This window comes from Leptidea sinapis, chromosome 18 (assembly GCF_905404315.1).
Source record: "Leptidea sinapis chromosome 18, ilLepSina1.1, whole genome shotgun sequence".
Lineage (NCBI taxonomy): Eukaryota > Metazoa > Arthropoda > Insecta > Lepidoptera > Pieridae > Leptidea > Leptidea sinapis.
In genome coordinates this window covers 12200883-12224365 of record NC_066282.1, presented here as the reverse complement: position 1 = coordinate 12224365, position 23483 = coordinate 12200883, and the positions used below count along the sequence as shown (strand labels likewise).

Below are 23483 nucleotides of genomic sequence, written 5' to 3'. Positions count from 1 at the left end.
AGCGGTAGTAGTATCTAGTAGTTATTAGAAATGACATCAAAAAGAATTCTAAAGGAATCAATTTTGAGAAAATAAATGCCTTTTATGCCTTTTTTTTGATATGAAAAGATAAGAAATATTGGAAGTTAACAACTTAACTACATTCATTTATCTTATTGTTTCTCTGTGGTAATGGTGGGTTATCGTTTATGGAACAATTTCTCATACTTATCTTAAACTAACAGAATTTCAGACTCGTTACACTTTGTAACTTAGGTATCGATATATACCTAAATAAAACAAATTATATACTCATAAAAAAATTTATTGCATAAATCGCTTATTTCAAGAACATTTTCAAAGATAATCTGTGTATATACGGTTACATTTTGTTGTTCTGTGTTGCATACATACTATTATATAACTGGAATTAAGCTTCATTGCTTGTCTTAAAAATATCGCCGTTTTAATTATTTGTACTGCGTTTCTGGCTCACCGTATTGAATATCTTAGAATGGCCAGTTAGAACCAGTAGTAACACCAAACAATCCAGTCCTAAAAATAAACTGTGATTAATACGAATATAAAAATTGTTAAAAAACGTTTGTGTGGTAAAGGTTACTATAACATAAATGACTTTCTTAATGATACCACAGATTGGGAATGGAGCGACCAGGCTATTAAATAATAAGTTTAATTTTACAATGTTAGTTTTTTACTTTGTAAATGTTACTTTAATTGTAAAACATATGTTGGATGAAAAAAAAAGCCGGATGAGTTTGTTGCGCCCATTCTTCTCAGGCCTGACGCATTCACTTTGGAATGGGTGGTAGTTTTTTGACTTTCAATAAGTGATTTCACATCCTATTTTGAATAAAAATATTTGAATTGAAATGTTAGGACGAGTCATCAAATATTGGAACCGCAGAGGACCTAAGCCGCAGTTTCGGCAAACATTTGAAAGAAATTAACTTTCTAGATAAGTCTAAAGAATGGTTCTTTTGTCGGGTAATAATGATGACCCGGTTTTGTTTTTATTTTTCTAGATTTTGAAAAGGTATACCCAAATGAATAACTCATTATAACAACTATAAAACGATATACTTAGATTTAATACCTAACTTAAATTAAGAATATTTAAATTATTCAACAATAAATATTCAATCCAAAGAAGAGAATCAGTATGTGTTACCAAATACCAGAATTCTATCATAATTCTTTCATTCACATTTTTTTAGAATTTAAAATGTTAATGATTTGATATTTGTATATTAATATTAATAAAATTTCGATACAATCTAATTTAATTTTAAATAACCTGTCTGCGATCCATTCCCAACATGTGGTATCATAAAAAAAGTCATATAACCCTTCCCACATAAACGTCTATTAAGAATTGAACATTTTCTGGGATCAAAGCACATCGCCACACAAAAGACTTACAACTCTACTTATCCGAGTAGTGGGCATATTAAGTTTATGTGTGTTGTATTTTCTATTCAGTATTTAATACTTAATTTTGTTAAGTGAAACTTAGATAATTTATACGTCTAGATAGACTCTTCTTGCTGTTAGACAACCGATAAAAACAAGCCAGGTTAAACACTTTAGTGTGCGTGACAAGCTACGTCTTACACTTGCGATTTGTATGACACTTTGTGTTAGTGTGCGTACATTGGTGAAAGTGCAGGTAATTCTAAACTCTAGAAATGTTTTTCGGCGTTTTTACAGCTGTCATAGTGTATCCAGAAGTATAAATGATCTTAGACACATTCAATATTCTGAATCTTGTCAGATTGTTTTAAAAGTATGTACACAATATTTTGACTATTATACTTTAAACATTATTCAATCAAAATAAATCTTATCGCTACGGGGAAGTATACCAAGAATACTGGCAGTGTTTCCGCGTTGGATAGCTAGACTGATCCGTTGACCGAAATAGCTGCCAGCGCTTGGGCTACCACTAGTCCTTTTGAGGCGCGTAGATAGTACTTTTTACATTCTCCGTACCTCTGGGCCCCACACCAAAGGATTTGATTATTAAACTTAATAATTACTTCAACTTACCCTCTTTTACCAATAACAGCATTTCCCATTCGATGGCTGGCACCAGTACAACGGCTATTGCGGGCATCATTAAGATTTGCACATTGTCTGCCATTGAAATGATTGTATCTAACACTAGCAGCAAATAGTTCATAGCCTCGGCTATGTGAACAGGTACTGAGCATACATCCAGGCTGACGATTCCTTCCTCCATTTGGATAGAAGTCAACATCCCCAACTGGGTCAAATATACCCAGCAAACCTCCGTCTGTGTGGATGTTCTCTACGTAAACGCCATCGTTTCGGTTGATGGCGTTGCTATTGCGACCCCACTGAGGACCCGCCGGGTCAAGACCTCAAAATTAAAAAAAAATCACATTCAACAAAAAAAAATTTTACAAGCTTAAAGCGTTTTAATGAATCGATTATAATTTTAATGAACAGTTGAATAACGCATGGATGGTAATCTTATTATGTCAAGACATTGTTGAACAAGTTCAACTCAAAGGTTGTGGCTCCATCTACAGGATCTACTTTACAATTGAAAACCTGCTCAACCCCAATAATTACATATTAGGAAATTGACTTGAGATGTCGCTCTTTTAAATCTAAACAATTTGTTACTTTAGAGCCACAACCTGAGAGTTGAACATGCCATACTAAGATTTACGATCTATGCGTTACTCGAACGGTTGGTACAGTTGGTATGAGCATAAATTTTAGTAACAATTTGCACAAAATAATTATTATATTTAGCAGAATTGTATTTAAAGTAGTGAACATTATTATCTCACCAGTGAGACGCCCCGCTCGGCCACCAATAGTACGTCCAGCATTACCAATAACGTGTGCGCCCAAACTGAACCCAATCAAATGAAGGTTGTTCCAATTACCACCGAAATTGTTAAAAAGGAACTGTAAAAACCATCCAAGATGCTGTCCTATACCAGGAACGGACCAGACTGAGGTTGTATATGTTCCCATGGCAGCTCTACGCCAATCCACTACTATCACATTAAAATCTCCCACATGTAGTAACGCGTCCCTGATTTGTGGGTTCATCCTTGAAGATCCTTTACTATTCCATCCGTGCACTAATACCTTGATTGGTCTGCTTGGATTAAAGTTTGAATTGCGTACGGAATTAACATCATTATGTCTCAATACTTGATGGTTCGTAGGATTACGCCTGCAAAATAAAATCGATTGTTTTTACAATAATCACGACCTCCATGTTCACGAAGCATCCTTAAACAAACAATGAATTCAAGCTCTAAAGGTTGATGCATCGAATAAACGACAATTTATATTTAAACAGTAATTTCATTATTTCTTTTTATGAAATAATTTATATTTTTAAACACGATTCATATATTGGATGCAGCACCTTACAAACTTATTTGTTATGTATATTAAAGTCATTGTAAAATACTCTATTTGATTGAAAAGAGTGGCCGTTGAGTGTCTTGTATGTTCTTCTCATAAACTCAACTTTTCCCGAACATATTATAGATTCAGTCTTTTTTAAAGAAATATTTATAGTGACGATTCAAAAGCGCTTGAATAAAGTTTATTTGACTTTGACTTTGAATAGAATTTGTTTGACAGCCGTAATATTTATTACAATTATTGATTTATTACTATTTTTTTTTATGGAATAGGAGGACAAACGATCGTACGGGTCACCTGGTGTTAAGTGATCACCGCCGCCCACAATCTCTTGCAACACCAGAGGAATCTCAGGAGAGTTGCCGGTCTTAAAGGAAGGTGTACGCGCTTTTTTTGAAGGTACCCATGTCGTATCGTCCCGGAAACACCGCACAAGGAAGTTCATTTTATAACACTATATATTTACAAAATACAACAATATCAATGTATAATATTCAGTCATCCCCTATGATACACAAATTAATTAAGATGGGAAGTTCACACTCCACACTCCACAGCAACTGTCAACTCCAAATGTCACGAGGGGCTGCTGAAAACCAGTGTTGTGTTGGTGTCTTCTGCACAAACTGCTCCTTTTAGCAGGGAATCTGATTTTTTTTATATATATTAATAATAATTTTACCTTATTTAAAAAAGTTTTTTAGTGTTTTAATTAATATTGTAATTTAAAGGTGTTATGTATTTCTTGTTGCTAATAAAGTGTGTTCTATTCTATTTAATTTACCTTGTATATAGCCAGTACTGATTGTCAGCGCCGTTTCTGCTCACTTGACGGTCTATTGGTGCATGAAGATCGACCAGGTGCGGCACTCCATCACCATCAGGCATCCAGATGTAGCGACTCACTCCCTCCACATAGTGACTGTTGTCACCAGGGGTTGAGGAAATAGCGAGAGATACTGAAATATCATGGTGTACATCTATTTGAACTTCTATGCAAATATTAAAACATTAAAGGCAATAAGGATACAGTCAAATTTATAATTTAAATAGCCTAGCGACGGCCGCTCCGTTCCCGATTTGTAGTGTCAGAAATCCATTTATCTTTTGCTCCACCAACGTCGTTTTAAAATAGATCTTTAGTACTAATGAAGAAACATGAGATTTTTTTTTAATTTGAGATCAATGAGTATGTGAAATTATTCCATCGTACGTAGCTACAAGAAAAGCAGTCCATAATACATGATGCCTTTGAGTTATTACCTACCCTTTGCTCATAATGAAACTTAAAAAGTCTTAGCTCTGACAAAACAAATATTTTCTTTTTTACTTACATGATATAAATGCAGCGAAAGCTATAAATATCTTCATGGTCGAAGTAATTAAGACATCTCGGATTATTTTTCAAAGTATTTATTGAATAGGATATCGTGGATTATCTGTGATTTTATTATTCCTTTCTATTTTATCGCTATTAAGATAACAGTAATCAGCTTTATAACACGAGCTTAATTAATTCACTTGGGGTACAATAACTTAAAAAATAATAGTAGGTACCTACTACATATATATAGAGATCATATATTTTAGTTTTCCTAGTATTTTTTTAACTCTTAATATAACATTCCAGTAAGGAATCTGAAATCTAAACAGGAGTGGATGGAGGGAGAACAGATTTTCGTATATTAATATAATCTTTATCACCATCATATCAGCCGAAAGACGTCCACTGCTGGACCAATGCCTCCCCCAAAGATCTGCACGATGATCGGTCCTACGCTACCCTCATCCAACGTATTCTGGCGATCTTGACCGGTCCATGTTGTGGAAGGATTACCAACACTGTGTCTTCCGGTACATGGTCGCTTTTCGAAGAATTTACTGCCCCAACGGTCATCTGTCCGTCGGACTATGTGCCCTTTCCGCAATCATTTGGGCTATGTTGATGACTCTGGTTCTTCTACGGATTTCTTCGTTTATGATTCATTCTCGCAGGGATACTACGAGCAAAGCCCTCTCCATTGCCATGCGACCATGAGCTTTCTCATCAGGCCTAGACATAGTTAGCGACCACGTACGACTGCGTACCGTAAATCATCACTGGCAACACATACTGGTTGAAAACCTTCGTGAAGAAGATTTTACGGAGCTTTCCGAACGCTGACTATGCGAGGTGGATTCGACGAATAACCTTTTCCGCAAAATTGGACCTACCTAAGTGGATTGTTTGTCGAAGGTAGACTCGTACTCAATACAAAACTCGAGAGAACACTTCCCAACTGTTCAAAATAGTAGGCGAGTCAACATCTCCTGAGGCTGCCAAGACAAATTTTAGCGGAATTAACACTAAAGAAAACAATTATGGATTTCCGCAAAACAGTACCTTATTGAATAAAATATCTATATTTCATTTTATTATTCGGCGTTCTGCATAGATCTTAAATCATATTATATTATTACCAGATAAACTATTAAAGATTTATACAAAGAATAGGACCAGTGGCGTGCATTGTTTTTCTTGTAAGGTAGGCACTGTAGATCTTACTAGTCATAGTTGTGCCTGGAGATTGCTTGCCGTAGATATTTAGGAAATTTTATGAGTTCAATAGAAGTTTGGTTATAAAATAACGGCACCAAATTAAACTAAATTAACATTAACACTATATTTATTTAGGTTCAGAACGAGGTACGCACTGCCTCATTGCCTATATGATATTCACGCCCCTGAATAGGACACATGTTTTTTGTTTGTCCCTTTGTACCTATTAACTGTCATAATTACAATAAAATTATCATTAGGTATTATTATACGTTATCATATTAATGTAATCATCTTTACTTTGATAGATAACTTCATTCTAGAATGATCGTCCGCTTAAATAAAATTTCAATGTCATTGATTGTTGCCATGTTATGGGGTGGGTTATTCTAAAATTTGGCGAAATTTGGCGTGGGAAGCGATGGCTGGTCCATGCGTCATACTCGTAAATGGTTACATGTCGCTTGGGGTGACTATTTGCTCTTGTGTGTCTAGTGAAAAATGACTAAATTTATTTTTCTAAATATATATATTTGGTGTCGAGACACGTGGCCGTGGGGCCCAGAGGCATGGAGAATGTTCAAAGTCCTATTTACGCGCCCCAATAGGGCTGGTAACTCTAGCGCTGGCAGCTATTTCAGTCAACGGATCAACTAACTATTCAACGCGGAAATGCTGCTTGTATAATTGGTACACTTCCCCGTTATGAAAGATTTAATTTAATGTAATGACAGTTATTGTAAATATAGTTCTAAGTATAGTTTGTTTGAATAAATAAATATATTTTAATTATAGACATAATAAAGATCTGCACGACGATCGGTCCTGCGCTGCCTTCATCCAACGTATTCCGGCGATGTTAAGATCATCGGTCCACCTTGTGGGGCCTACCAACACTGCGTCTTCCGGTACGTGGTCGCCATTCGAGGACTTTTCTGCTCCACCGGCCATCTGTCCGTCGAACTCTGTCCACTACCACTTCAGTTTCGAAATCATTTGGGCTATGTACTCGTATGTTGTAAAATAATATCGCAGCGGTATAACAGCGTCTGTAGACCACTAAACAATTTAATATAATGTGAAGGGAATTACTTGGAAGAAACATTGTGTTTTAATAGAGTTTAAGTGGCGAATATTTTCCCCTGTGCTTTCGCCACACAACGAGAACTCATCGTGTCATTGTAAGATCGTAACCAGTGGGAGGCTCCTTTGCACAGGATTACGGCTAGATTATGGGTACCACAACGGTGCTTATTTCTGCCATGAAGCAATAATGAGTAAGCTATGTTTCGGACTGAAGGGCGCCGTAGCTAGTGAAATTACTGGGCAAATGAGACTTAACATCTTAAGTCTCAAGATGACAATCGCAGTTATAGTGCCGCTCAGAATTTTTGGGTTTTTTCAAAATCCTGACCGACACTGCATTGAAATGAGCAGGGCGTATCAATTACCATCTTCTGAATGTCGAATGCTCGTCTCATCCCTTATTTTAATAAAAAAAAAATACCAATTAGGACAACACCTTTATTACACCACCATATTTATGAAAGTAAGAACTTTATTGTAACACGCTTTATTTGTTTTATATTAAAGTGTCAGCCGCTGTTATCACTACTGTAAAGGCCTGTTATCTATTAATTAATTTAGTGATTTACTAAAAAAATACTGCTGTTAATCCGATAGTCCACTGACAGACAGACAATTGGACGGACGGATGAACCACAGAGCTAAGAAACACGGTTCATTTAGAACCCTAACGATCATTCTGAAAAACTTATTTAAAAAACAAGCCTACATGTATTTTTGCATTGCTAAACATAAAACATTTTCCCAATAGAATGATTAATGTCCTCTAGAAGAAGAACAATAAACTAAATGGCAATCGTCTGAGTGAGTCATTAATATCTTTGTGTTGTTTGGTGTCGAGACACTTGGCCTATGGGATGCAGAGACGCGGAGAATGTACAAAGTACTATTACCGCGCCTCAATAGGACTACTGGAACTACCGAACGCTGGCCTGCAGCAATTTCGGTCTACCGACCAGCCTAGCCATCTATAATAATCTGTGGCTACGATAGTATTAAATAACTGAAATCATGGTATTGTAAATATATTTATAAGATTTGTCTTGTTTGAATACATTAACAAAATTAATATTTAGTTGCCAAACTAGATAGGCAATAATGGCCGACAATTCGATAAATTTATATCAAAAAGATAAATTAAAATCATAAATCAGAACTGTACACGTTATCTGATATTTTTCAATTAGCTTCATATTTACTAATAAGTAGTACTAAAAATTTCCTGGAACGTATTACACAGATAAAATTTATTGTATAAAATAGACTGTTAGTGTTTATTTACGATTTTCTGGTTAGAATTGACAATGCTGTCGGTGGGGAAATGTGTTCTTATCTTATGTGCTGCAATTGCAGGTAAGATTTATTGAGATAAATATAGTAATAGTCAGTGATTAACATGGCGATATACTAATTGTCTAACCATGAGATCTATAGAGCGTACTTAGAACGTATTAGACTTTACTTACGTAAAACTTATCTAAGTGTGATAAAACGCGAACTTGAATTTTACATTGAGCTGACTTAGCATCATCTCAGCCTAAGAGTCGAATAGTAATCTACTTTTACCCATCTATTAAGTGGATGAAGAGTTTAATATCAGTATCAATATTTACCGTGAAGCAGTTATGTGTAAACATTACTGTGTTTCGGTCTGAAGGACGTCGTAGCTAGTGAAATTACTGGGCAAATGAGCCTTAACATCTTATGTCTCAAGGTGACGAGCGTAGTTGTAGTGCCGCTCAGAATTTTTGGGTTTTTCAAGAATCCAGAGCGGCGCTGCATTGTTAAGGGCAGGGCGTATCAAATACCATCAGTAGAATATTCTGCTCGTCTCTTCCCTTATTGTCAAATAAAAAAATCAATTTTAAAAAAAGAATAGCGGCTTCATGGCGGAAATTTTTCCGTCAAATGATTGTATAACAAAAGATTTAATCTACCAGTAAACGTCTAATCTATATCAGTCTCACCTTATTAAGATAAACAGCCAAACAGATTTTTGTTTTAAATTACTCATTTTCCATTATTATTTCTCCTTCCTTCCCAATTTTATTCAAAAACATTGGTTCCTCTGTTTGCGAATATGTTCAAAATAAGTTAGGAAGTAGTTAGCTTAGTAGTAGTTAGTTTTAATTAAAATAATCGTGTGATCTTATTATTAGTTTTTAATAAGAATCGTCTAGCATTTTAGTAACCCTCTGTTAGTTATCAGAATAAAATATAACAGAGAAACGCAAGCCTTTTGTCTATTTAGTTTTGCCATAAGATTAGTTATTCCAATAATGTTATATGTTCGCGCGGACTCTTTAGTAGATTTTTTTTAAATATATCATCTTAACTATAATTTAAGTCCGTTTATTTATCCAGTCTAAGCTGAAATCCGTAAGCGGTGTATTTTTCTCCGAGTTCCTTGGCTACAACTATAAAATTGTCGATAACCTAATTTCCATCTCACTAAAATATTACCCTGTAATAATAATAATAGCTTTGGAGCAGTAAAATAATTTTTCGAAATCTATTTAGTAGTTTTGGAGTTTGACTTGCAAAATAAGAAACTTCCGATTTTGAAACCATAATAAATAAAATGTGATCGAATATACTTGTCTCGTTTTTCTATTAAACATAAATTACTAGGTTGTAAAAATCCATCCCTTTTCTGTGGTTTTACGTCGCACCAATGTGTACTTATCAAGACTTAATACGATTAATATTTTTATCAGGAATCGGTAAAGTGATAAAATTAAAAATTTGATTAAATATAATTTATCCAAGTTAGAAATTTTATAAATTTATTTACTGCTACACAAAGAAAATGTTCAAAATATTGTCTTCTCAATATAAATTAATGAGGTTTTGCCAAAATCGCCCCACTAAAAACTTACTATTAAGTGCCATTGTACATAACATTACCAAGAATATATTCAAAGGCAAAAAATGTTTATTTCTTTATGAATGAATGAATGAATGAAAACTTTATTAATAACCACACAGAATAATAAAACTAAGAAAGACTTAGAGGTAAAAAAATAATAATTAAAAACTTATACCTAGCATAAAAATATACAAATGATAAAAAAAAATGAATCAAATGTATGCATAATATTATAGTGATTATCTTAATTTAAAAGTACTGTGTAGCCTTTAAATATTGCTGTCAATGATTCTTTGCATCCCCTAGTCTCCTACGGAACCCACGGGAGGAAATGGGGATTTTGGAAGAGGCCTTTGTCCGGCAGTGGACGTCTTCTGGCTGAAATAATGATGTTGGATGAAAATTAATTTCACATGGAAAAAAACTGAGACTTCCATTTTATTTTAATCTGGCTGTTTTCCTTAGCTTGAAAGTAATATCAGCGACAATTGCATTAGGACGTCGCATTGTTATGCGAAGCTGATCGCGGGATAGTTAGCAATCAAGCCAATCAAGAATGCCAAGGCAAGTCTGGAGATAACATGACCCTACGATTTTCTTTGATCTTAATGCATTCTCAAATGTATTCAATTTCAGTATATTCAAATGTTAAAATTTATAAATATACATAAAACCTAAGAAATCTAATAATGTATTGATGAAATTGTTGCGGGTACAAGTGCACGGAACTGAATCCGAACTGTTCATCAAGACTACATCTGTTGACTTAATTCCTAAATTGCGTGAGTTTTATTCTTTCGTAAAGCTTACTAAAGGAAAACTCCTTTAAAAAATAAGCTAATTGGGCTATAGCTGAGGTCAATTTTCTTATTGCTGGTTTTATGATTTGTTTTGGGTCTAACTTTCCGTTCCTTCACCACGCGCTGCTGATAGCGGAGGTGACGCCTGTGCTACACGACGGTGTCACAAGTAACTGCTTCGAGAAAGCTGTAAATAACAAAAGTGTTACAAAATTCAAAGGAATTGTTAAAAAAATATTTGAGTGATAAAGGTTACTATAACATAAAAGATTTTGTTAATGATACCACAGACTGGCAATGGAGCGAACGCCTTTAGGTTATGAGGTCCAATAAGTAGTTTTAAATCCTATTTTGAATAAAAATATTTGAATTTGTTCATATTCTGAATATGAGATGTGACAGAGGAATTAACCCTGTGGCTAGATGAATAGGCTGTGGCGAGCGAGTCAGTAACTTCTGGGATGCAAGGTAGGTCCTCGGTTAGCTGAAGGGACGTTTCATTTAATGATCAGTGTTTTCTTTGCTTTTTAGAAAGTTTTCTCACTTAAAACTACCAAAAAGAAAATAAAACCTTTTATTGAAGACCAACAAGCAATCCTGAAAATATGATTGGTTATTTATTACTTCAATAATTAACAAGAAAAATATTGTATCATAAAAGTTAGATAAAATAGCATATTTTTGATATAACGCAATTTTCCGAATGATTATAGTTAATTAGTGATTTCTTAATACAATTTTGAGTTAAGATATTTCAATTTGGGTTTATAAATGGTTTGTTTCAGTACGCAGCTACCCTATGTCGGAAACAGATGTCATCTTCCATTTGTATACCAGGTATGTTTTATTAATAACTCTTGTTTCGTAAATCTTTTTAAACTTCCATTTACATCAATCGTTTATATCATAAATATGGATGTTTGTTTCCGATTCATGGATGTTTATTTGTATTTAAATAAATTAAAATATACCGTTGTCTTGCACCCATACAGGTAGTGTCAAGTTTGGGCAATATAATTTATGTGAATGGTGTGTCAATATAAAAAAAATCAACGCTATATTTGAATGGCATACAATGAATTATGAAATATTTAACACAAATATTTACTTCTTGTTTCGACAAAGTAAATCCGCAACCCACTGCTCAAGACATACACTGTTAAACCACATTCTCAGAAGGAGACAATTATGTTTTTCTTAATATTAATAAATACTTTTATTTTTTTCTACTAATGCATAATCTGCAACAAATTCATGTCAACGAACGGCCATTTTCAATAACTATCTATCCTTAGTTTAACTTACGGATACATTGCTGTCACCGTTTAATGACATGATCTTATCTATCCATAGTTATGTCCAATAAAGTTATAGTCCAATGCTATCTGTCTATAGGTTATTGAAATGTAACGGCCGTTTTCAATAACCTATATATCATTAGTTTAACTTACTAGAGGTAGACAAATCTATCCTTTTACGCTTACTTACATTTCAATAACCTATCTACATAAAACATTGGACTATAACTATATTGTACGTAACTATGGATAGATAAGATCTTGTCACTAAACGTTATTGAAAACGGCCGCTACATTTCAATAAACTATTGACAGATAGCAATTCGTTGTAACGACCGTAAATCATGAAAATAACTACAATCAAGTCGTAGATATGTGTATATATATAAGAGATTTCCACCTATGTTAATACTCATCACGATATCTCCGGAACCATAAAGCGCAGAGACTTGAAATTTGATAGAAATATTCCTTTCGTGAAGTAGAGATCAGCTTATAAAGGAATTTACGAAATTGACTACAGTTTTTTTTATTACGAACAGAACAAAGTTTGTCGGGTCAGCTAGTATTATAATAATGCCATTGTGAATTATATTCGTCTAAAGGAGTAATTGCACAAACTCTTACATGTTGATTAGAATATTTATTTTTTAATTTTTGGACCGCTTTTTATAATAGATTTGTGTAAATATTTTTTTTGCATGAAAGTTTTGTAATTGAAGTAGTTTCACTTAAATTAAATTATTTATTTTCAGGACTAATCCGACGGTGAGCCAGCCTCTGCTGTCATCGATAGCATCTATCTCCATGTCATCGTTCTCGAACAATCGCAAGACCATCATCACCATACATAGCTACGATGATGACGTCACTGGAAACTTCAACGCATTTGTTGTACCAGGTGTGTTACTAAATATATCATTAATTTTAGAATAACATATTAAATCATTATCTCATCATCATCATCATTTTTGCCGAAAGACGTGCACTGCTGGACAATGCCCACTACCACTTCAGTTTCACAATCATTTAATAAAAAAAATCTGTTGTGCTATGTCGGTGACTTGGGTTCTCCTATGGATCCTCATTTCTGATTCAATCTCCCAGGGATACTCCGAGCATAACCCTCTACTTTGCCCTCTGAGCGACCATGAGCTTTCTCATCAGGCCCTTAGTTAGCGACTTCGTCTGCGTACTGTAAGTCATCACAGGCACAACACACTGGTTGAAACCCTTCGTCTTCAGATACTGTGATATTTTGGACGAGAAGATTTAACGATGCTTCCCAAACGCTGCTCATCCAAATTGCATTAAACGAGTGACCTCTTTTGTGAAATCGGACCAACACAACTGGATTGTTTGTCCAAGGTAGAGGAAGGTACTCGTCAACAATTTCGAGAGAACAGTACCCAACTGTTACGGGAGTAGGTGCGACATGGACATTTGACATGATCTTCATCTTGTCCATGTTTACGAAACGAACTTGCTACTCAACTTAAGGCTTCCAGGAGCCTAGTATTAAGCTAAGTTCATATGGCCGCGCGGCACCGCGCGCCGACGCGCGATGTGAGAGTTCACATGACAGGGTATATACGAGCGCCAGTCTGGCATTAACATTGATATACAATGGACGTGGAGGAGGCAATTTGCTTGTGGATTTTATATAGAAGACTGAGACGTCGCAGAAGACGACAAAGGCGATACTGGGTGCATCCAATATTAAGTGACAGACTTTCTTCAAGCCTGTTTGTCACCTTATACCCTAAGTTGAGGTTACATGAAGAAATTTTTTTTAATTATTTCCGTATGTCAGTTGCAACCTTTGATTTTTTATACGATTTCATTGAAAATGATTTAAAATCCAGTGAAAATGCTGTAAGATATTGCATATCACCAAAAGAAAAACTCATTGTAACATTGCGGTAAGTTAACTGTTTATTAATCATAATCACAGTAAAAATTATAAAAAATAAGAAATTATGAGCGAGGCTTCTTGGCAAATTAACTTTTAGTTTAATTGAACAGATCTAATTCTTGAGAATCTTCGTATGACGGGTCACAAGTAACATCACCCGGGGGTGATGTTGCTTGCGATGAACTTGTGGGAGGTGAAGTGTATGAACTAGTTGTATAGCCATATTGTGTTGATTCTCTATCAGAGTACTGCATTGGGTTGCTATATTGAGAACTTTGAAATGAAGCATGATAGTTTCTGGGTGGTCGTTGTGAGCTATATGAAGTAGACGGGTAGTTAAAATCTTCAAGTGGCTGTGCTCGTGTAGCTTGGTATCGTTCTAATAAATTATAAATTTCAATTTTCAGTTTTAAACGCCGGTTTTCAGGAACTTTTTTTATTTCCCTAACCAATGAAAGACAAAATAATTTATCTTCATCGTCATCTTTCTTTTCTGCTGCATTATTATTTCGAGTATTTATGCTTTGTTGTAAAAGATTTGCAAAATGTTCATCGGCAGGGTGAAGTTTGAATTTTTTCCGGGGCACATTTTCTGTTGAAGCTTGAACGCCGCTGCTGTTAACTGCACTATCCAAATCAGGATTCTCTGTAACTTCCGCAACATCAAGGCTGTTGTCAGTTTTTCGTTTCTGGACAACTTGTTTAAGAAATGACAATCTTTGGAAATACGAAAATGAAGATGGTGTTGATGCTGAGGAACCAGACTTCAAATGTTTTGTTTTCTTAAGTTCTTTTACATAGGCATCTCGTAAATTTTTCCATTTTTTTTGCAAAATCGATCCTAGAAAGTAAATAATTAATTATTAGTTTTCATTGCAAAACTATTGAAAAATGTTGTACGATACGGGTGCATAAAGAGTCCTTATGACCTACTCGTACTTTATGCAAATTGTACTTTGTGCACTTTAGGCTCACGTGCCACACTGTAAACACTCGCTATGAATGTGTTTTCTTTGTAGCACTTATTCAGTAAAGATTTCCTTAAAAGAAATAGACATAGACATAGAATTAGGAATAGGAATAGGAGTAGGAATAGGAGTAAGTAGGGGTAGGAATAGGTATGGGAATAGGAATTTGACGAGGAATAGGAGTAGGAATAGAAATGGAATATTTATCGTGGCACGTGAGCATATGCACTTTATGCTCGCGTGCCACACTGTAAACACTCGCTATGCTTGTGTTTTCACTGTAGCACTTATTCGGTAAAGATCTACTTTATGCACGTGTATCTTAAATAACTATTATGTTACAGGTACCTAGCAACTGGTTCTTCATTTGCAGAGTTACAATATGGTTATAAAATTGGCAAGTCTACGATATCGGGTATAATTAAGCAAGTGTGCCAAGTTTTTTGGAGAAATTTAAAAACTTTGGTCATGAGTCCACCAACAAAAGAAATCTGGACACAAATATCTATACAATTTGAAAATAAAGCATATTTTCCAAATTGTGTTGGAGCGTTGGACGGCAAACACGTTCGTTTAATACAGCCACCAGAATCAGGATCAATGTATTACAATTATAAACACTTTTTCTCATTAGTTTTAATGGCTTTATGTGATGCTAACTATTGCTTCATATGGATAGACGTTGGAGCTTACGGAAAAGACAGTGATTCGGGTGTTTTCAAGGAAACGTCATTATTCAAAAAACTCTCAGAAAATTCGTTGAACTTACCAGAGCCTAGATCTATCACAAATAATGAGAGCGATGCATTTAAACTACCATACGTAATTGTAGCTGACGAGGCTTTCGCTATGACTAAAAATTTGATGAGACCCTATGGTGGTAAAATGTTGTCAAAAGAAAAAAAAATATTTAACTACCGCCTTTCTTTAGCACGAAGGTATGTCGAATGTACATTTGGCATAATGTGTAACAAGTGGCGTATCTTACACCGGCCAATAGACGTGAAGATAGATTTTGCTGTTGATATCGTCAAAGCTATTTGTGTTTTACATAACTTGGTAAGGATGAGAGATGGTATAAATCAGGATGATATGATCAATCCAGCGCCATTACCTAATGTGAATCCAACTAACAGTGGACGAGCAATCCATGAAGTAGATAATATTCGAACTAAATTCACAAATTATTTTGTTACTGAAGGTAAATTAGATTGGCAAGATGAAATGGTGTAATAGGTGATGATTTTATAAAACTTATTTTAAATAAATAAAACTAATTAAAAAACAACTTACCCAAATTTTTCTTTTTTTCTTCGGAATCATCATTTTTGCAAAAAATTAAAACTAGTTCTTCCCAAGACCTTCTTTTTAATATTTTATTTGAATAATCCTTAGAGTTAAGATTCCAAATCGCATCTCTTTTTTCGATTTCGTCGATAAGCAAATCGATAGGCACAATGTCATCTTCGGTACTCATTGCATCGATCTATGTGTCTTTCCGTCTCAAGGCGCGCGGATCAACTGAACAGGTCGATACAGATTTGAAATACTTGGGCCGCGCGGCAGCGCGCGGTTCTAGATCTTGCGCGCGGGTCAGAGCGCGCCGCGCGTTGGCGTGCGGTACCGCGCGGTAATGTAGACGATAATTATCGTTTATATTGATCTTGTGCCGCGCGGTTCGTAGTTCCGCGCGGTACCGCGCGGCCATATGAACTTAGCCTTAGTGTCTCTAGCGCCACAGCATTCAAAGTCTGGCAGCAAGATTCACCGACATTCAGCTTCTCTTTGGAAAATCATCTTAAAAACAACACCATAATACATACATATGAAGTCATTACATTGGATCTTTGTTGAAAGACAGTTTGCCAAGAGACAAAATAGAGAATGAAGAATGACTGTGATTATGGTAAATTGGTGAATATCGCTATTGATAGAGTAGGAACAAAGATACTACCATCATACCCATAAATCTTAATACATTCGGTCTTCCATAACACAAATTCAAAAAAGGGTTGGATAGTCAGCATTCTTTTCTAATGCAGTTTATGGTGAAATTTTGCTACGCATTCACCGTAAACTAAGACTAAGAACAAACTATTTCTGCTGTAGGCGTAGAATTCAGTTGTGCCTGCCTTTTGTGCACTTTTGCATTGCACTTTCCCGCAGTGTTGATTTAAATAATATACGCGTAAATTAATGCAGATAATGTGGCAGGTTCAGCTAGTTCAGAAATAAAATAAAAATCTTTTGATTTCAGCTCATTTAGATACAGAAGACGTAAACATATTGGCGGTAGATTGGCGACACGGATCATTTGCAAACTCTGTTGGAATTGCCAACGTGCCACAGCTTGGTCAGCTCATTGCCAACTTCGTCAATATCCTGATCAATACTTTTGGATACAGCCCAAGCCTCATTCGCTTTGTTGGACTTGGTCTCGGCGCACACGCCGCTGGTGTTGCATCGAGAGGAATAAATGGTGTTATTCCTCATATTGTTGGTATGTATATACCGAAGATCTATTCAAAAATTTGACTTTATATTTTTATTTTAAGTTCTCATTATGAGAAATATGAGATTTTAATATATTTAATACTCTGAATCCAGATTTAATTTGCAACATCGTGCGATGCACGATATCCAGGTGGATGATGCAATATTTAAGAGTTTCATTGCACTTTTCTCATCTGTGATTCATTTCGTAAGTCCCCCGAATACTAGACTTTAAAAGAAAAATTCTGATGAAATATTTCCATTTAGTGTCTTATATTATGCTCATGCATGTTACCCAGTATAAATTATTGTATTAATCTACTCTATTAAAGTTTCTAAAACGGTTAGCTTATTGCCAACATTAAAACAGCCAATGTCTGTATTAACCATTACATCATCCAAACAAGTGTTGTAATGAAATTCACTACAACATTATATCATCCATTTTCATAGTAAGACTCCTTTGGGTGATATTATGGTTACTAGGACTGGATTTTTTAATATTAGCAGTACAACTAACTGTTTCAGAATCTTTTATAGAGAATTTAAAGCATGGGTGTAGATAAAGTCTTGTATGCAACTGTTGATAATTAGGTATTAAAACACTCATGTGATACTATTATCAATATAAACCCACATTCGTGTTTTAATAACTCTTAATACACAACAGTTGCATAAATAACTAATACATATATAAAAAATTTCAGCAATCGACCCATCTTTAATCGGCTGGGTATTCAACTCTCACAAGTTGAACAGTGACGACGCTACTGTAGTTGAAGTTCTTCACGCTACTGCTGGAGTTTACGGCTATGATGCACCACTGGGCACTGTTGATTTTTATTCCAACGGTGGAGTTGTTCAAGCCGGGTGCGGTTCTGACCCCTCCTGCTCTCATACCCTTGCATATGCTTACTATGCGGAGTCCATAAGAGCTAGTGCAAATAATGGTCAAAGATTTCTTGGAACAGCATGTGACAATTATAGCCAAGCTCTTGCATTGGCGTGCACTGGAGAAAGGGATGCTTTCTTTGGTGGAACGGAAACGAAGACTGGGTGAGTAGTAGTGGTAGATTACGATCACGGTAACAACACAAGGTACTCACCAGGCTCCTTTGCACAGGATACCGGATAGATTATGGGTACCGTAACGGCACCTATTTCTGCCGTGAAGCATGTAATCTGTAAGCATTATTGTGTTTGGGCCTGAAGGGCGCCATATCTAGTGAAATTACGGGGCAAATGAGACTCTACATCTTATGTCTCAAGGTGACCAACGCAATTGTATTGCCGCTCAGAAATTATGAGTTTTTCAAGAATCCTGAGCGGCACTGCATTGTAATGGGCAGAGATTATCAATTACCACCAACTGAACGTCCTGTTCGTCCCGTCTCCTGATTTACCTATTTACTGGCCTTATTTGATTGTCTGAATCCCCATTTAAATAATCTTTGTGGACTTTGGAGACAAGTCTGATTATATCAAATTCCTCCAGTACATATTTTTTGCAATTCGAGAGGAGACAAACACCAAATGGTATAATAGAAGTACACCATTTTGTCCAAGAGGCTAAGACTATATAGACATATTTTCAGTTCTATTAATAAAGAAGCATTGAAGAAGTTTTAAGAATTGTATATAAAGCCAATGTAATTAGTCGGCGAATGTGATCACGTATTTGTAACATAAATCATTTTTTAAAAGAGAATAAAGTAAGTTCTGGATATTAGTTTGATGTATATATTATACAAGAATAATGAAGGCAAAAAGCATCACCCCATATTGTGGCAATTCAGTAAACAATACACATCTAATAGCATAATATATGAAAAAAATCCCTTTGAATAATTACAATAAAAATCAAATACAAACGTCTATAAACGCTCCTGGATATTCAAAAATATATTCTTTATTAATTTGTAAATATCATTTAATTGTTAATCTTTATTAGTTTGTATAATAAAAAGCCAATAATAAGCATACAAATTAATAATAAAATTTTATAATAATGTAGATCTTTCTTCAATTCTTGTAATTAATTATAGCCTAAGATCCCACTGCTCAATTATTCTACAGGTATGTGTTTTTTTATAAAACCAATTTTAAATTAATAAGCTACACTTACCTGGAGAGAAAATCGCTTATTGTAATCATAGCAATCATGATTTATCGTAAATAGAAAACATAAAACGTCAATTTTGTATTAAAATTTTAAAACAGCTGACAGACTGCAAAAATAATAATAATAATATACCTGTTTACACCTGGCAACCCTAGCGTTGCGAAAAAAAATCACCTTATTTCAATTTTTTACAATTTTCTTTAAAATGATGTAAAATTTATCAAAAAAAAACATAGTTGAAATTTATATCGGAAAATTAATTATTCTTAATTAATTTCAGGTAATTGCGGCCAATTTGTTGTGGGCAACCTATCGTGGGTAACACTGAAAATGTCTAGAACTGGCCAGTTGGAAACATTGCTAATGACAACTTTTTAGAATTTCAATTTTAGAACTCTTTGGTAACCTAATGTAGTATATTGCATTCATTTGTCATTTGTTTTTGTGAATTGGCGGCCAATCTGAAACTCTTGTTACACGTAAAAATGAACCCTGGCACCCTGCGACTTTTATTTATTACCAAGAACTACAGATAAAATTCGAGGTATTCGCTTTACGAGCCCTGAAGATGTGGTGAAAGCGTACGAAAATGCCATAGAAGAGACCCCTTAGGAAGAATGGGTCCACTGCTTTTCTCAGTGAATGCGACGATGTGTAGAGAGGAACGGAGATTACTTCGAAAAACAATAAAAGTATTGGCAACTTTCTACATTAAGCCGTTTTTCATTTTCTAAACATTTTCAGTGTTACCTAGGTATTACGTTGCATACCCCTCAGCATTTATTTAAAATTAGTTTTTATCAAAAAAACACATACCTGCAGAATTGAGTAGTGATTTAAAATTTTACATTTCATAGCGTTTTTCCATACAGATGATTAATCTATACTTTTCACTCTGTTGTAACTGGATGCTGCGTAGCACAATAATTTTACATCTTACCTACTTCAATCGATCACTTGAATGACACAGTTTTTTTTTATGTTATAGTGTTTCCGGCGTCTACATCTTCCTAACGAATATACGCCCACCGTTCGCAAGAGGATAACCGGACACGAAGATTATCGGGGAAGACAACAATTTTAAATAAATTAAAAATATATTTCAAGCTGCTGAAGTGTTTCGTTAATAATATCTTCATAAAATATTCAAATAATCGATTTCGATACAAAATCCCCAGCATTTCTTTGTTCACACGAAATTTGAAATAAAATTTTACTTGTACTAATTGCTACTATTAATAATAATCTTCTTCTTCTTTAGCCGTTCTCAACCTGTGGTGTAGGCCTCCTTCAGCTTATCCCATCCTTTCCGGTCTAGAGCAGTTTCCAACCACTTTGTTCCCGCCAGTCTTTTGATATCGTTATACCAACGCATCTGCGTTCTTCCTCTTGGGCATTTCTCACCCCAAGGTTTCCATTCTATCACTGCCTTGCACCACGAACCATGCTTGCGGGTGACATGACCAGCCCACTCCCATTTCAATTTCGCAACACGTTTGGTTCTATCGCTCACTTTGCTGTGCTCTCTGACCCATTCGTTTCTTTTACGGTCTCTCAGTGTAACTCCTACCAGTTTTCTCTCAATTGCCCTTTGAGCCACCTGAAGTTTGTGGAGGATCTCCTTAGTAGAAACCGAAGTCTCAGCCCCATTCGTAAGCACGGGCAAGATGCACTGGGCGTAAAAACGAGCTTTTTGGTCGACACTAATTTTCATGTTGAATGCCAACTCGAGTTTGAAGTAAGCTGTTCACGCCAGTCTTCCATTACGACCTCTTGACCAAGATACACATACTTTTCCACTTTTTGATGAAAGTGCCATTTACGCTGATGTTTTCGGTACTATTTAGGATGTTGGTCATGGTCTTGGTTTTGTCGAGGTTCATTTCTAAACCACACTGCTCAGATGCTTGATTGAGTTCCTGTATCATAGCTTGAAGGTCGTCCGGGTTGTCCGCAAACACTACTATGTCATCCGCAAATCGTAGGTTACTCAGTCTCTTGCCCTCTATATTAATGCCACGCTCTTCCCAATCTAACTTCTTGATAATGTCCTCCAGTAGGTACTAGGGTGAACAGGTTTGGAGAGAGTGTATCTCCCTGTCTAACTCCTCTCCGAATCTTGACAGATTAAGTTTCTGGTGGTAAGTTAACCTTTAAAGTTGCATTGTTATATATATTTTTTATGAGGTTAGTGATCAATACGGGCATGAGTTTTATAGGTGATCAATACGGGCATGCTGAAGGGACTTCATCACTTCCCAAGTTTCGATGCTATCAAATCCCGCTCTTGTAGTCTTATAGTTACGACCCACAGTGGTAGTTGATATTCGGAGGCTTTTTCAATAATGACTCCTGCTTGCTCAACTGGTTGGTAATAGTCAAGTTTCCTAGTCAAACGAATGGTAATAATTTTGGTAAATAATTTATACAGCTGTGATAATAGGCTGATAGGTCGGCAATTGTAAAGGTTTGATTTGTTTCCCTTTTTGAGTAGCAGAATGATCATTGCGCTTTCCCATTTTCCCGGTACTCGGCATTATTCTAGACACTTATTAAAGAGTTTAATGAGGAACTGTAATAACCTTGCCATTAGATATCTTGTATATTGCGGCCCGTATTTCAGCTTTTATCTCCGGTACGTCTTCAGAAATAACGTTTGTTACTTTTCAGGTCGCTACATTTAGTGGTTTAGGATTCCTAGAACTATAGAGTAGCTGATAGTACTCTTGTACCACTTTCAGTATTTTATTCTGCTCAGTTACTAGTTTTCCCTCCTTGTCAAATAGTTTTGTTATTTGTTGAGTAGGTACCGGGTTTCAGAGCCTTCATGAATACTTTTGGACCTCTATGCTTCCTAATTATGTTTTGCACGGTTCTTTCACGTTATGCATCAATATCCCTCTTAACATGCTGTCATGTCTCCCTGCAAACTAGTTTAAACTCGGCAGTGTGGCTTTTCCATTGATTAAGAAGGGTTCTCCTTTTTCTAGAAGTGGCATTGTTTCACTTTGTAGCTTACGTATTCGACCAGTCGCGTTCTTTGATGGAACACTTTAGACGCCTTATAGAGTGAAATACTTAGATGATCAAGAAGTTCATTAATATCAGAAGTCTCAACGTCGATAGAATTTAACTGATTATTTATCTCGTACTGATATGTGCATTCAGAGTTTATTTTGCTATTTTATCTTCTAACTGACGTGTACCTTTCCTATCATGATTTTGATCTATACCACTGCACTGATAAGACTAAACTACGTCCACTTTCTGTTAGGTCTTTTCTTGAAGAATGAACTCATGTGAAACATTTTTTGCAGTTCTAGAAAGTTACATGAAAAATTAACATGGTTCCTCTAGAATTTCTACTGCTGTAACCAAAATTACCCATCACGGATTCAAAATCATCCTGCTTTACACCGATTTTGGCATTGAAGTCACTATTGATTATTATGTATGTGGTTGTCTGGTCTCTCAGACAAGTAGTAATGTCTTCATAGACTCGTTCAACTTCTATATCTGCGCTTGTGCTGGTGTGGGCATATAATTGGGTAAGCATCAGAGAGATTTTCTTGGACACTTGCAGTACCTCATACAGTCTGAGACTGAATTGATTTTAATAATAATAGAGGTTAAATGTAAGGGCGTTATGGTAAATGTTTGGTGGTCTCATCATAGTTTTATTCACCATAGCTTTCTACAATCTGGTCAAGCCTTAACGGCAGATGTCTACTGTGCCGAACTCCAGATAATGATGCCAAAACTAGCAGAGAAAGAGCCCCGACTCATGAATTGATCTTAAACATTTTACCCCATGCGAGACATACAGCACGAGAAACCATTTTAACTCTACAAGAATTCCAATTAGAAACCATTCGTCACCCTCCGTATTTTCTAGACCTTGCTCCAACGGTGTACCATTTTTTTCGTGATGTCGAGAATTTACTACGTGTTTTCTTGTCAGGAGGCAGTACAAAAT

The 23483-nt window shown here is 35.4% G+C and overlaps 4 protein-coding genes across 4 annotated transcripts; 2 read left to right on the top strand and 2 right to left on the bottom strand.

Moving 5' to 3' along the window:
• Positions 1-283: 283 nt before the first annotated feature.
• On the bottom strand, positions 284-4821 carry LOC126969587 (pancreatic lipase-related protein 2-like). The gene is made up of 5 exons (XM_050815129.1): positions 4752-4821; positions 4202-4376; positions 2823-3217; positions 2050-2383; positions 284-534 (listed from the first exon to the last, which is right to left on the bottom strand). Exons 1-5 carry the CDS (start codon positions 4786-4788, stop codon positions 489-491), a joined length of 987 nt encoding a protein of 328 aa, XP_050671086.1. The 5' UTR covers positions 4789-4821; the 3' UTR covers positions 284-488.
• Positions 4822-8341: 3520 nt separating this feature from the next.
• LOC126969595 (pancreatic triacylglycerol lipase-like) lies at positions 8342-20618 on the top strand. Its single transcript, XM_050815137.1, has 6 exons — positions 8342-8395; positions 11497-11548; positions 12765-12910; positions 17150-17392; positions 18093-18441; positions 20496-20618. The coding sequence occupies exons 1-6, from the start codon at positions 8347-8349 to the stop codon at positions 20551-20553; spliced, it is 897 nt and encodes a 298-aa protein (XP_050671094.1). The 5' UTR covers positions 8342-8346; the 3' UTR covers positions 20554-20618.
• Positions 13529-16180, top strand: LOC126969575 (uncharacterized). The gene is made up of 2 exons (XM_050815107.1): positions 13529-13931; positions 15237-16180. Exons 1-2 carry the CDS (start codon positions 13636-13638, stop codon positions 16123-16125), a joined length of 1185 nt encoding a protein of 394 aa, XP_050671064.1. The 5' UTR covers positions 13529-13635; the 3' UTR covers positions 16126-16180.
• On the bottom strand, positions 13919-16419 carry LOC126969592 (uncharacterized). Its single transcript, XM_050815135.1, has 2 exons — positions 16186-16419; positions 13919-14765 (listed from the first exon to the last, which is right to left on the bottom strand). Exons 1-2 carry the CDS (start codon positions 16367-16369, stop codon positions 14023-14025), a joined length of 927 nt encoding a protein of 308 aa, XP_050671092.1. The 5' UTR covers positions 16370-16419; the 3' UTR covers positions 13919-14022.
• Positions 20619-23483: the final 2865 nt, after the last annotated feature.